General features: G+C 48.7%; 1 protein-coding gene across 1 annotated transcript in view; it reads left to right on the forward strand.

Annotated features, from left to right (window-relative positions):
- The first annotated feature begins 7,875 nt into the window (after nucleotides 1–7,875).
- LOC8028676 (atrial natriuretic peptide-converting enzyme-like) overlaps nucleotides 7,876–12,700 on the forward strand; it is a 31,707-nt gene continuing 26,882 nt past the window's right edge. The window contains exons 1-2 of the mRNA XM_029989994.2: nucleotides 7,876–7,960; nucleotides 12,262–12,417. Coding sequence (XP_029845854.1) covers nucleotides 7,885–7,960; nucleotides 12,262–12,417 — 232 coding nt within the window. The 5' untranslated portion in view covers nucleotides 7,876–7,884. The remainder of the gene's footprint in view (nucleotides 7,961–12,261; nucleotides 12,418–12,700) is intronic.

Raw genomic sequence — 12,700 nt, forward strand, 5'->3', positions numbered from 1 at the left:
GTCGGCAAACTCGAACCAAAGACCCGGTCGCCGCCACCATGCGCCATAACATCCGGCGTTGGCCCAGCGACCCCCCCAAAAGCCACGCCAAACATCCGCGCCTAAAACGAGTTAAGCCGTGAACTCGCGCACCTCAGCAGCGGCGGCGTGAGAAGCGGTTCCTCCCCCCCACACACAAAGTAACCCGAACGGAGAGCGCCAACCGTTATAAGAAGTGCGGCCCGGCTGGCCGGCCGCGGCTGCCACGGCATAACTTAATCTCCGCGTAACTTGAATGGACGAAAAAAAAAAAACTTTGGCGTAAAAGCAAAGAGACGGCGCATTGCGCGGGCAGCGACCGTAGAAAAGGAACAGGCGAAAAGGAAACATAAGCGGGCAAGGGACCTCCCTGCGGAACAGAGAGACGGTGCCCCGCGGCGGACGCGCTGGTGAGAGGACGAGGGCGGGCGGCACACCGTCTGGCCGTAGTCTTGCACGCCCGCCGTCGGCGTTGTTTGACGAGCGCTGCTCTTCTTTGCCTGGAAAACCAGTTGCCTTCTCCCGGACCGAGCGGTCCCAGGCCCGCCCCGCCGCCGGCTTGGGCCGCGTTTGGGACGTTTAGGAGGTCCCCTCCTCTCCCTTTAAGAGCGCGCCTAGTGACCCCGGCGGGACCCGCCGGCGGACCGATGAAGGTTCTTCTCTGGCCGAGAAGCTCCGCATCCCGCACATCACCCGGCGGCAGACGCTCGCCTCCTCCGCGGCTCGAACGCGTCGTCGTGCATCGGCTCCTCGTGCGTGGTGCTACCTCGTTCCGCCGGCCACAGTTGGACTAGCGCCTCGGCTGTCGGTGAGTTGTCCGTGCTGCTGCTGTCGTAGTTTGCTTCTCATTGTCGGAGGTGATTGTGCTGCGTGCATATTTAGACTGTGGGGAGTTAGCCCCAATGTCTGTGTCCGGTGTCTCCGCTGTCGATGAGAAATTTTAGGGCTGCTAGCCTGGGCTCCTTAACGTTTATTGGGCAGTAGTTGTATACTCGACCACACCCCGGTAAGACGCTCGCCCAGATTGAAACGAACTAGGATGGAGATTGTCGGGGGTCCATGTGAGTGCGCTGTCGAAAGGAGAATCTCAGCGTTCGCGGATGGGAAGCTCGGGAGAAATTTGTGTTGCGCGGTAAGATGACCGGTTCGGTGGGTCTATACGCTGTTCCGAGTGCATGCCGGGTCGGCAGACGTACGGCTGTGCCGCACGTTGATCGGCGCCGCTCAGATCCACGACTTTCTCCGCGGGAGGGACGGCGGCATCGCGCGTGGAAAGCAGGAGCGGTCTGATATATCTTGCTGCGCCTTCATTATTCATTCGAATTTCTCTCGAGGAAGCTCCTGTGTGCGTGTAAGCTGCCCCGCAACGCACTCGGAAAACCGATCGTTGGTTGTCTGCTTTTATCAGTGAGAAGGGTGACCGGCGCCACGCTGCGAGAAGCATATCATTTCAGTTGCAAAACGACGTCCACCTCTCTGTCACTGACACTCTAAGGCGGCATCATTGAAGAATTATACAGATTTCGCCTCTGGCATTGGCTTAGCTGGTGGCTGACGTTCCGAATGCATCGCTATAGCACACACACGCTAAGGGACTTCAGCTACCAAGGAAGAATCAAGGGCAGCTTAAGAAACGGCAGGACGCAGGACAATCGAACAGGCAAACTCGGAGAAAGGTGGACTCGGCTGATAAACGTTGATGACCTTAAGTACATTGCACAATTCTTCGTAAGCGCATACGCACGAGCGTAGAACACCTCTCGAAATCCAACTATAGAAAACTGAAGTTTTGACATAAATAAGACGGCGAAGGCCCTGTCTGGCGTCCCGAAGTTCATGCCCATCGAGTTGGTGGTTAATAATTTATGAACATACACTCTAAAAAATGCCCATGCGTCTGATTTCCCGCACCACACTCGGAGAGCCAATCACTTCAACTCACAGAGGCAGCTCAGCGAATGACGATGCCGAAACATATGTTTAGACCAAAAAAAGCAGTCTGAGTTGTGACATTAAGCAATGCAAGCATGACGTTTTGCATTGCTTAATGTCACAACTCAGACAGCGTTTTTTAGTCTAAACATATGTTTCGGCATCGTCATTCGCTGAGCTGCCTCCGTGAATTGCGGTGATTGGCTCTCCGAGTATGGTGCGGGAAAGTAGAGGCACGGTTTTTTTTTAGAGTGTATGTTGGTGGCGGTTGCGTACGGAACCTATCAGATAAGGGTTGTCTAAGTTCCCAGTTAAAATCCGCACTTCTTGCTTTCTATAGAAGCATCAGCGTTTTGTGCGTGATCAAGCCACCTGGCGCGACAGTGCAGATTTCGGGTTTTAAAATAGTGGCGTGTAGACAGCCTAAAAGCCCTGTTATACTCCGACTTCGGGCGCAGTGAACGTAGCGTATAGCGCAGAACGTGGGCCTTTCATTGGCCGGCAAGCAGGAACTTGATATCAACAACGGTCAATCAGTAGATTTATACAGCCTGAACTTAGTCATGCCTCAACGAGCGACTTGTCTCTCAGCTATTGATAACCAATTTAACCAGTGCAGTACAACCGCTAGCGTGGGGTCTTTAGCGTGCATCACGCAGTATAGTGATACACGACCGCACGCCGGTATACCGTGCTCATCCAGATCGAAACGGGCAGGGGTGCGGCGGACTGAACCCAGGATGCCAAGGGTTCCGCAGCGCGAGCTTTCGCTCCATGTGCTCCAAGCTGGTGTGCGCAGCCAGCTCGGCCACCGATCACCCTCTGTTCAGTCTTTCCTTTTCAATACAACGCTTACTCCTACTGCGATCCCCCTCCAATCAGTAGAGAGTGTTAGTAGGTCGCGTATGCTGCGGAGAGCGGACCCAACGGGCGCGTGCTCAATTCAAGCATCAAAGTGATAGCACGAGCTCCCGCTATCAAGGCGTAGCCCTATGCTCCTAATCAGCTGCAACCAAAGGTACAAGCGCGAGCTAGCCCGCGCTCCTGGCTTCGGGACATGCATTTCTAGCGCGAGCACTCGTTCTGTGGAAGTACGCTTCAAAGCGGTGACCTCGAGCTTTCGTGCTTGTGGCATTGGCTGCAATGTTAGCTTAAAGGAGCCATAAAACGATTTTTCTACTTTCGCTAAATACTGGTTAGAATCACCCCCTAACGTAAATAACTGAACAAACGTGCCTTAGTTTTTATTTCTAGGCAATGGCAGTCGTCAAAAAATGCGAGAAATATGAGCATCGTTCATCCCCTCAACTCGGATCCAGAACAAGCTGCCACGTGGCCTGGTGCCTATCCTATATCACCAACGTTAATCACAGCCACGCGCTGGAGTTGGCGAAGTAGAAAACGCGTGCTGAGCTCCAGGCATTGTTAGAATTCGGCTTCTCTCATCACCGCAGTGGTTGGACACGAACCACTACCCGAGTGTCCGCCGAGGCATTGATTGTTACGAGCCGAAGTCGAGTGCTCACGCAGTTCTCGTGTCCAATCCATGAGCTGGGCTCGATTGTCGTCAGGCGGGTGGTTTTGATCTCACAATGACGTAATCAAGCTTTGCGAAGGAAAGAGTGAAAAAAAATAGTCCCCTTTGAACCCTCGAAATTTCACTGCAACCAAGAAGCTTCCGAATCAGTAACGGTCTGTGCGAGTAAGACCTTTGCGAAAATCGCCTTCTGCGCTCTGCCATTTTTGTCTGCTGGGCTGCATAAACGTCTTCTGAGCATGCGCTGTTGATCTGCTGTGCGGTAGATCAGACGATGGGCGTGCGTTCAGAGCGCAGCGATTCAGCACTTTTGGCCCGAGTGATAAGCGATGGAAAGGTCCATACTTGGGCCAGACTAGAGGACCAATACGCCTCTGTAAAGTCATGAACATTCCCACCCGATATCGTTTCATGACACGTTTAATTCGTCACATCAAGGGGGCAATAGTAAAGCTTGTCATACGCCACCAAAGTTAGAAAAGTCAATGCAAGGAGAGCGACGCAACTACAGCGTGGGCGAAATGAATTGAACGCACTTTAAACTGACCGCATAAATCGGTTTCTTGACTTATGGCGCTGGGATTCACTAAAGGATTCACCACGGAGGTGCTCGAAGCGAGTGCATTTATTATTTGAGAGTATGAATACATGAAACTTCCGGAGTCAAAAGAAAGATAATAAAAACTGGTTTTGTCTGTGGAAAAGTTATCGCTAAGCCTTCTATCTCGAAATCATCAACAAAAGAAAAAAAAAATCGTTGTTGGCTATTTTGGAAAACGATTGAAAAAGTTGTGAAATACGAAGAAAATAGAATTGGCTTATTTATTATTCCTCACTTCATTTGGACCAAGTAAGTGCCACGGTAACGCATAATCGTTTTTTTTTTTAGTGTACATGCGGAGTATAGGAAAAACGTATGTTCATTTTTGTTTTTCTTGATTTACTCAGGTGAGCCAATCTTTCCACAATTCTAGCGAAAGCTTCTATAAACTTCAGGCACCTCTGTAGTAAATCCCAGCGCGATAAGTTAAGCAAGCGGTTTATGCGGTCAGTTTAAAGTGCGTTCAATCTATTTCGCCCACGCTGTATATATATATATATATATATATATATATACGTATATCTGTCTTATGCCAAATATAATATCCAAATGGGTAGCTCAATTGTTTTTTCTATTAATTAAAAAAAAAAGCTTTGCCGGGCATAAAGCTTTCCTCCGTCTATATGTGTGTCTACTCCGAATCACGAATCACATAAGATCCCTACACTCTATTAAAGCCCTTGCGTCTACTTTCCCGCGCAACATTCGGAGAGCCAATCAGTGCAACTTACGGAGGCAGCTCAGCGAATGACGATGCCGAAACATATGTTTAGACCAAAAAACGCAGTCTGAGTTGTGACATTAAGGAATGCAAAACATGACGCTTGCATTGCTTAATCTCACAACTCAGACTGCGTTTTTTTTGGTCTAAAGATATGTTTCGGCATCGTCATTGGCTCTCCCAGCGTTGTGCGGGAAAGCAGACGCACGGTATTTTTTTAGAGTGATAGCTTGGCACTAAAATGGTTCAGTAACAGGGCGGTGGCATTCAGATATGCGTAAATGGAACCGAAAGGCTCTTCCAGTATCGGTATACTTCTCGTACGCGGTACTGAGCTCTGCAATCTCCCCGCGCTTTCTGAACATGTATATACTTCACTTAATTTGTCTCTTATTTTTGTGAATGTATGTACCGTCAAATTTTGAGGGTTCTGAAAAGCTCGTAGTCTGCCATTAAACTACTCGAAGCATCTGACTGCGCCTTTGTAAATAATCATTGCTTTTCATTTTTTATACAATTAATTTAAATATAGGTTGTCAGAGACTCATAGATAAACTTTTCGTGAGTCACGTCTCGTTCTTTCGACGTGCGATAGTAATCTGTAAACGTTTCATTTGCACACACGCACATTTTTTTTTCTCTCCTGGTACGTTATCGATGGCGGGCTGAGCTGGAGTTAGGCTGGCCACGAAGAACCAATCAATGAGCGAAATTTACGTCCCCAGCTCCCGCTACGAAATTTTGCCCTCTGAGAGTATAGAATAGTTTTATGCAGGCCAGCGGTATGCAAAATACAACGTCAACGAACCAATTATTACGGAGCTTGAAAAAACCGCATTCCACGGTTGGCGTGCCATTGGCCGCATTGGGGAAAAAAAATATATATATATATATATCGCGTTTCGTGCGTTTTTTCATTTCTTTTTTCCCCGACGAGTTCTAACACAAAACACAGAGCGTTCATCGCTTCTCTTCGGGCAGTCCATTATGATCAAACACCATTACTGCTCGTGTTCAAAAAAAGAAAATGGATAACCGGGTAGAGCATGCTAATGATATGGGTCACCATGCTACGTCGCAGAACTGATAATGTCGCAGACGTTGACCGAATATTCTCCAACTAATTGGTCATCGGCTCCTCTATACCCGTTTTCACCCCATGAAAAAAAACAAGTTTTGCGCATTGTTTATACGCGGCGCGAAGTAGTTGTTACGAGATTTGGGTGTCGGAGGAAAATATACGATACTTTTGGCGTTTGGAACGTGTACGTCTTGATAAGAGAACACATATCTAATCTAAAATGCGCCTACATATTCTCTTAATCATCCACATAAAAGGGAATATTAGTAATGCTCCGCGAGGCGCCGGACTTTTTTTACTATGGTTCTTGAGGTGAATACGGGTATAGTCTGCTGCAACCGAATACGTGCAAAATATCCGCCTCCAGCAGGGTGGATAATAACAATCAAGATGATTGAAATCGTGAAATAAATCATGATTTACATGATGATATAAATCGCACCAATTTTTCTTCAATGATGTAAATGCACTCTAAAAAAAGCCCGTGCGTCTGCTTTCCCGCACGACACTCGGAGAGCCAATCACCGCAACTTACGGAGGCAGCTCAGCGAATGACGATGCCGAAACATATGTTTAGACCAAAAAAACGCTGTCTTGAGTTGTGACATTAAGCAATGCAAAACGTCACGCTTGCATTGCTTAATGTCACAACTCAGACTGCGTTTTTTGGTCTAAACATATGTTTTGGCATCGTCATTCGCTGAGCTGCCTCCGTAAGTTGCGGTGATTGGCTCTCCGAGTGTCGTGCGGGAAAGCAGACGCACGGGCTTTTTTTAGAATGTGAAACACTTTTCCCTAATATAATACTGATAATATTTTCTATTTACCATTTGTTTACCAGTATTGCTTCCCATAACCATGTATTTTTAATTTGGAGCAAAGCATTATTAAGCAGAAAATATTTGTATCAGGCAGTCATTTAAAAATACTTATCTATAGATGAAAAAGTTTTTTCTAGCTGAAGTGGTTTAAATCGTGTCAGTTGGATTTAAATAAAAATAAATCTAATTTACTTAAATAAAAATTAAGATATTTTCTTTTTTACCTTGACTTTCAGCATGCGCTAGTTGCCTTCCGTCGTGCTTGGGCTGCGCGTGCTCGCAAGACGCCGATGGGCCACCAGAGGGAGAAGGCTTCGCACTAGAGGCGATGCCTCGCATTTCCCCCCTTATTATACGCTTACCCGTTGCTTCCGCTGCAAATGGGCTTTCAGTGGCGAAAGACCGAGCCACCGAGACTGCGAGAGAATGGGATCCTAGCTGATCCCTATCTTACTTTTCATTGCCTTCACTGATTCAAGGACGTTAATTGATTGGCATTCCGAGCGCATCGCGGGGCACTAAAAATTCAGGAACCACCCGCGAATGTAGACTCGGCCGACTTCGAGAGACCCACCGGTTGCTGTTCCGGTTCCGCCGCGCGCAAGAGCGGCACGCTGTCTCGGGGCATTCCCGTTTCGGAGTAAACGGCCATTTTGTATCCGGTCAAAGGCGTCATAAAATTTAATGGAGGGTCAGGTTCAATCTCCACGCAATCTTTATGAGAGGAAGAAAAAGATGGGGGGCTATGGCCGTCCTTAACCCCTATTCCGCTATAGTATATACGCGGCTATTGTGGCGTCACGCTGCTTCGGTGGCGCTACTCTTGACGCAGACGCATCACGTGAATCTGGTTTCATCGCACCTCGGGGGAAGTTGAAGGAAAAGAGGGGGGGGGGGGGGGGGGGGGGGTCAAACGCAGGCTTGTTTTTAAACACCGCGTTGGCCTAGCCCTATTCGGGCATCCAGCAAAACTCTGAGTCCATTGCTTGCCTGCTGGAACCCGAACATTGTGCGTTAGAGCTGGCACGTGGCACGGCACGACCTGTTTAAGACCGCCATACTTGCCCGACGGTGGCGACCCCTATAGGTTGCTGATGTCGCGAAATAGCGCGAATCAAGATGGTAATTGTAACTCCCCTCTTACCACCCTTCCCTTCAGCTACCCGGGCCGTCATGGAGTCTAGGGCCGTTTTCGTCGGCGTCGTGGTTTTCTTCGCCGTGAGCCGGCTCGTCCTGTCGCACTTCAACGGTGAGTGACTCCGACGCGTTCGTGGGCCGTCGTCTCGTCAAAGCCGCGGTCACACTGCGAATACGCCATGCAAGGCTAGGTGGGGCAAGCTACAGCCGTTATAAAGGTCATTGCCAATATCATCCATCCAAAAGACAGCTTGAAGACACTGTCTGGGGTCACTTCTTCTCTGTATGACAGCTGTCATGATGGCCGTACAAGAAATGCCCACAGACCTGTTCAAAGCGTACACGTGTCTGAAGCAACCGTGCTTCGAACAAGCTTGAGAGCCTGTCCGCAGGTAATTGTGTCATCCTGTCTGCAGGGCGAACGTCTTTTGTGTGATGTACGAGCAGTGGGAGTTTCGCAAGGTGTCGTCGTTTAACTTTTCGCTAAAAGTCGCTCCACCACCATGTCGGCGTACGTAATGGAGCGATCGAAAGAAACACTGAAGCCCTCAAAGTAAAGACGGTGTTTTCGGGTCGGTGACAAGTTAGGAACGCAGTACGTATGCTCCGCCTCCACGTTGTCTTCCCCTGGGCTTTGCTGCGCATGCGACGAAGCCCTCTTCACGTTTGGTTTAGAATGAAAAGGCGCGCTTTCTTACGGCCTTCACAATGGGGATCTAGTTTCTCTCTGTCAGCGCAGCTCGGTGGAGTCGCTAGGTACGACCTTCACCCCTCCTACGGCGCTTTAACTCGTTCGAGCAAGACACCCTACTGTGTTGGCCACTTGGCCAGTTAAAGCTACAGCCCATGAGGCCGCCTGCCTGCAGGGACTTACGCAGAATATCTCTTCTTTTTTTCTCGTCTCAAGGAACAAATTTCCACAAGCAAGCGTCTACTTATTGTAAACCAAAAGTATTTCAATCAGCGCACTACTGTTGTTTCGTACGAGTATACATTGGCACACAGTTTCAATCACGGTGGTCGAAACAGTTGTTCAGGGTGGTTCAAGCAGTACTCGGAGGGGTGGAGTTGTTGCGTCCTCTCGTGGTAGAAGAACTCCCGTTGCTTCTAAATCGAAAGCCGATGCCGTAAGGAATGCCGTTGTTTAGCCCGGCCGTGAAGACAGAAAGGTCGCGCTGGAGGTGGGGGCATCTAGTTCAAACGCCTCACCAAGCAAGGGGAACCCCCGAGTACAGTCGCGTATTACGCTGACGCCGGCCATCACCCTGACTGATGCCGCACGGCAGTTACTAGCCACACTCTCATACCACTCTACATGAGGGGGTACTCACCTCCATGGCGGCCGCAACACTAGCGATCGCAGGGGCCATCACCCTCCCCGTACATCACCACAGTCAGATCCTCATTCGCACGGATAGTCAAGGAGCCTGTCGACAGTTTCGGGACAACACGCTCCCTCCCCACATACACTCTCTCGTCCAACAACACCTAACCGCTCACCCTTATCAACAAGTCACCATTCAGTGAGTTTCGGGCCATCGGAGTATGTGAGGAAAATCAAGAGCGCACGCGCGCGCTAAAGGAATTCTGCGGCATGCCACCCCCATGGCCCGAATCCTTTGACACACGCGAACACCGCAAGCAACTGCACGAAGCCCGAACAGTTATTCTTAAAGAACTGTGCCCGACCGCCTCGACTCTCCACCTTTCCCCTCTCTACTTCACACGTGAGGAGGGCGCCATTTATACTTCGTGCTCAAACTCATACACTCATGAGTCATGACACTCCCCTGTATACACACTTCGTACAGGGTGCTCCCTGGACGCCCCTCTTGCCCGCACTGCGAAGACTTCGCTTCCAACACACATACGATGTGGGAATGTCCGCACACGAGACCACTCATTTCTGCCACTTTACAACAACTCCCCCCGAACCTCCACCCTACCTCCTGGGAGAGCTGGCTCGCCCCACCAAAAGAACACCAACCCGACCTACTGCCACTATCTCTCTCTCTCTCTCTGTTCACTTTGTCCTGCCGAAGTTTAATGGCGGGAAAGAGCAGCCTATGGACACCATCAAAACTGAACATGATATATTATATAGTCGGTGACAGCTTCAAAAACGCAGGACTTGTCCCGAGCACATTATATACCTGTCTGCAGCGCAGTATTTGATTGATTGAACAAAGACCAATGACTGGTGTTCTGACTGCCTCTCGTGAAGGGGAAGGGCAGCTTTCACGAGGGTTCCGTCACGTTGAACAGTCGGGAGACTCTTCTTGAGGAGGGCTGATCGTATACGCAGAGTTGCCGAGATGACAAAAGGTTTGGAATCACTCTAAAGAAACACGTGGCGTGGCCTATTAGCTCGAACGTTTCGTCTCGTGACTCGTTCTTTTGCGGTCGGCTACTGTACCGCCGTCTCAGTCGCTGTGGAGTGATTATGAGATGCTATAAAGTCGCTAGATCGTGGGAAAGTAGCGCCATTGCTTCCCCTGCCTGCTAGCCGGACACAAACAGATACTCACACACAGACGACCGAAGCCTCGCAAGGTGATTGACTGATCAGTTTCTGTTGCCAAGGCAATCACCATTTTGGTCTTTTCAGACCTTCGAAGCTTCGCAATGGTTGTTCTGAACCAGTCGCACCAAGATTGCAATTTAGCGCTTATTTCTTTATTTATTTATTTACAATTACCTTCGAGGCTCTGAGGGGCGTTACGGAGGGGCGTGGTCGGTTAGTACAATTCTAGACTTATGGGTGATGGCGACAATGTCATCGGGAAAGCCATTCCAGCACACAATAGCTTCTGATAGAAGGGAATGTTGATGGTCTTGGGGCGGGCAAGCTTGCTTGAATGGTCAAGTCTTGTTGAGATATAGCTCGGCTGGCTGAGTAGGAAATGTCGTAATGGTTCCGAATAGTAAATTTTATGAAGAAGGCAAAGACGGGAAATTATGCGGCGAACGGAAAGGTCGGGAAGAGTTATTTGACATTTCATTGCAGTGACACTAGAAAAGCGAGACTAATTAGAAAGAATATATCGAGCAGCACGATTTTGAACAGATTCGATCGCGTTAGTTAAAAAAGACTGATGTGGGTGCCAGATAGCGAAAGCGTATACTCGAGCTTAACAAGTGTTAGAAGGGGCAGACTTGAAATTGCGACGAATATAGCCAAGTGAGCGGTTTGCTGATGAAAATGTCTTGTCGACATGAACATTCCAGGATATACTGTAAAACCTTCTAAGTTTGCGAGCCCATTTTCTTTTTTTTTTCGTGAATTTCGCGAATTGAAAAATTTGCTAGATTTAAGGGCACACGAAAATTTCGGTCCTTAATGGTTTCAATGCAGGCGTCTAGAATTCGCGAAACATATCGGTAGCGATGATGACCCCTGTGTCCGATTCGCAAATAAAAGGCGCAAAAATAAAAGGTTTTACAGTGTTAATGGTAACACCAACGTACTTGTACTGTGTACCAGTCTGAATAAATAAAGGCGCGAAAATAAAAGGTTTTACAGTATTAATGGTAACACCAACATACTTGTACTGTGTACCAGTCTGAATGGTAATGTCGTTGTGTGTTATGGAGTTTAAGGGCTGGGAGGAAGAACTGGTGATGCAGAGGTGCATGCATTTGTTAATGTTCAGACACATCTGCCATGTGCGGCACCATTCAGTAATTTTGTTAATGTCGTTCTGGAGCGCAAGATGGTCGTTTTTTTATTTTTTTTTATTAGTCTATAAACAACGCAGTCATCAGCGAAAAGACGAACAAAGGACGAGAGGTAAAGAGGGAGATCATTAATGTCGATTAAATAGTGTAAAGACCCCGGTGGAACATGGGAGGAAACGGGAGAGAAACAGGAGAATGCTCTGTTAGCGAGAACAAACTGAGAACAATGACTAAGGAATGATTCAATCCACTTAAGAACATGAACAACTACATAAGAACAAAAACATTCTACGTAAGAACCTAAGAACATTGTACTGAAGGCGTTCCTCGCCAGTATAAGCGTCTTTGGCACAGTGTATCCGGTCAACTTATCAATTATGCTTTTTTCGCGCATATCTCTTATAATGATAGAGTATTCGCGTATTTCAAGGCAGGAAAATTATTTTTCAATGCAGCCAAGCACCGACGCCCCCTGTCGTGGTGGAGCGAAGATGTGCGCTTCTTTCCCCGGTATTGCGGTTAGCAAAATCTCGGTAGAAGCGTCTTTATAAAGCAAGCTGTCACCGGGAATTTGAATCGGCTCACCAAGAATGAAAAGGTCAAAAGAGAAACTGCTCATTCAGCCAGCCATGACGGCGCCCATCTTGGCGCTACTTTACCCGGATCAAGTGAATTTAGGCACTAACTATATACAGTGTTTCAAGATTTCTTTTTTTTTTTTTTAACCTCGCGCAGGTGTGGAGAACTCTCTGTACGCCATGGACGGCGTCGGCCTGCGCCTGCCCGCCCCCGGGAGACACTCGTCGAACCGGAACCACGCCAGGACCACGGCCAAGTTCTACGGACACGCCGTCGTGCCGAGAACGTCCTGGGCCGAGAAGTTCCATCCGGGTGAGAAGACCAACTGGCCGCCTATAGAAGCTGGCAACTCAGAAAGTTGCCTTTCGGTGTGACCGCGACGCCGCCATTTGTTCCCCAAAAAACTGCACCGTCATGCGAGTCGGCGTCACAAGGAGCGTCGCTATACTTCCCCCTAAGGGTGGGCATTATATACCTTTGCTACTCTCGCTATAATCCCCGGATATACGGGGGCGCTGCCCATTATGTCAATTCACGATCCTTGCTTCGTGATTGGTTCTTCTACTTCCTAGTCCGCGAATGCAGCCAACCTGAT

Source organism: Ixodes scapularis, unplaced genomic scaffold, assembly GCF_016920785.2.
Source record: "Ixodes scapularis isolate PalLabHiFi unplaced genomic scaffold, ASM1692078v2 PGA_scaffold2__306_contigs__length_199485367, whole genome shotgun sequence".
In the NCBI taxonomy this organism is placed as follows: Eukaryota; Metazoa; Arthropoda; class Arachnida; order Ixodida; family Ixodidae; genus Ixodes; species Ixodes scapularis.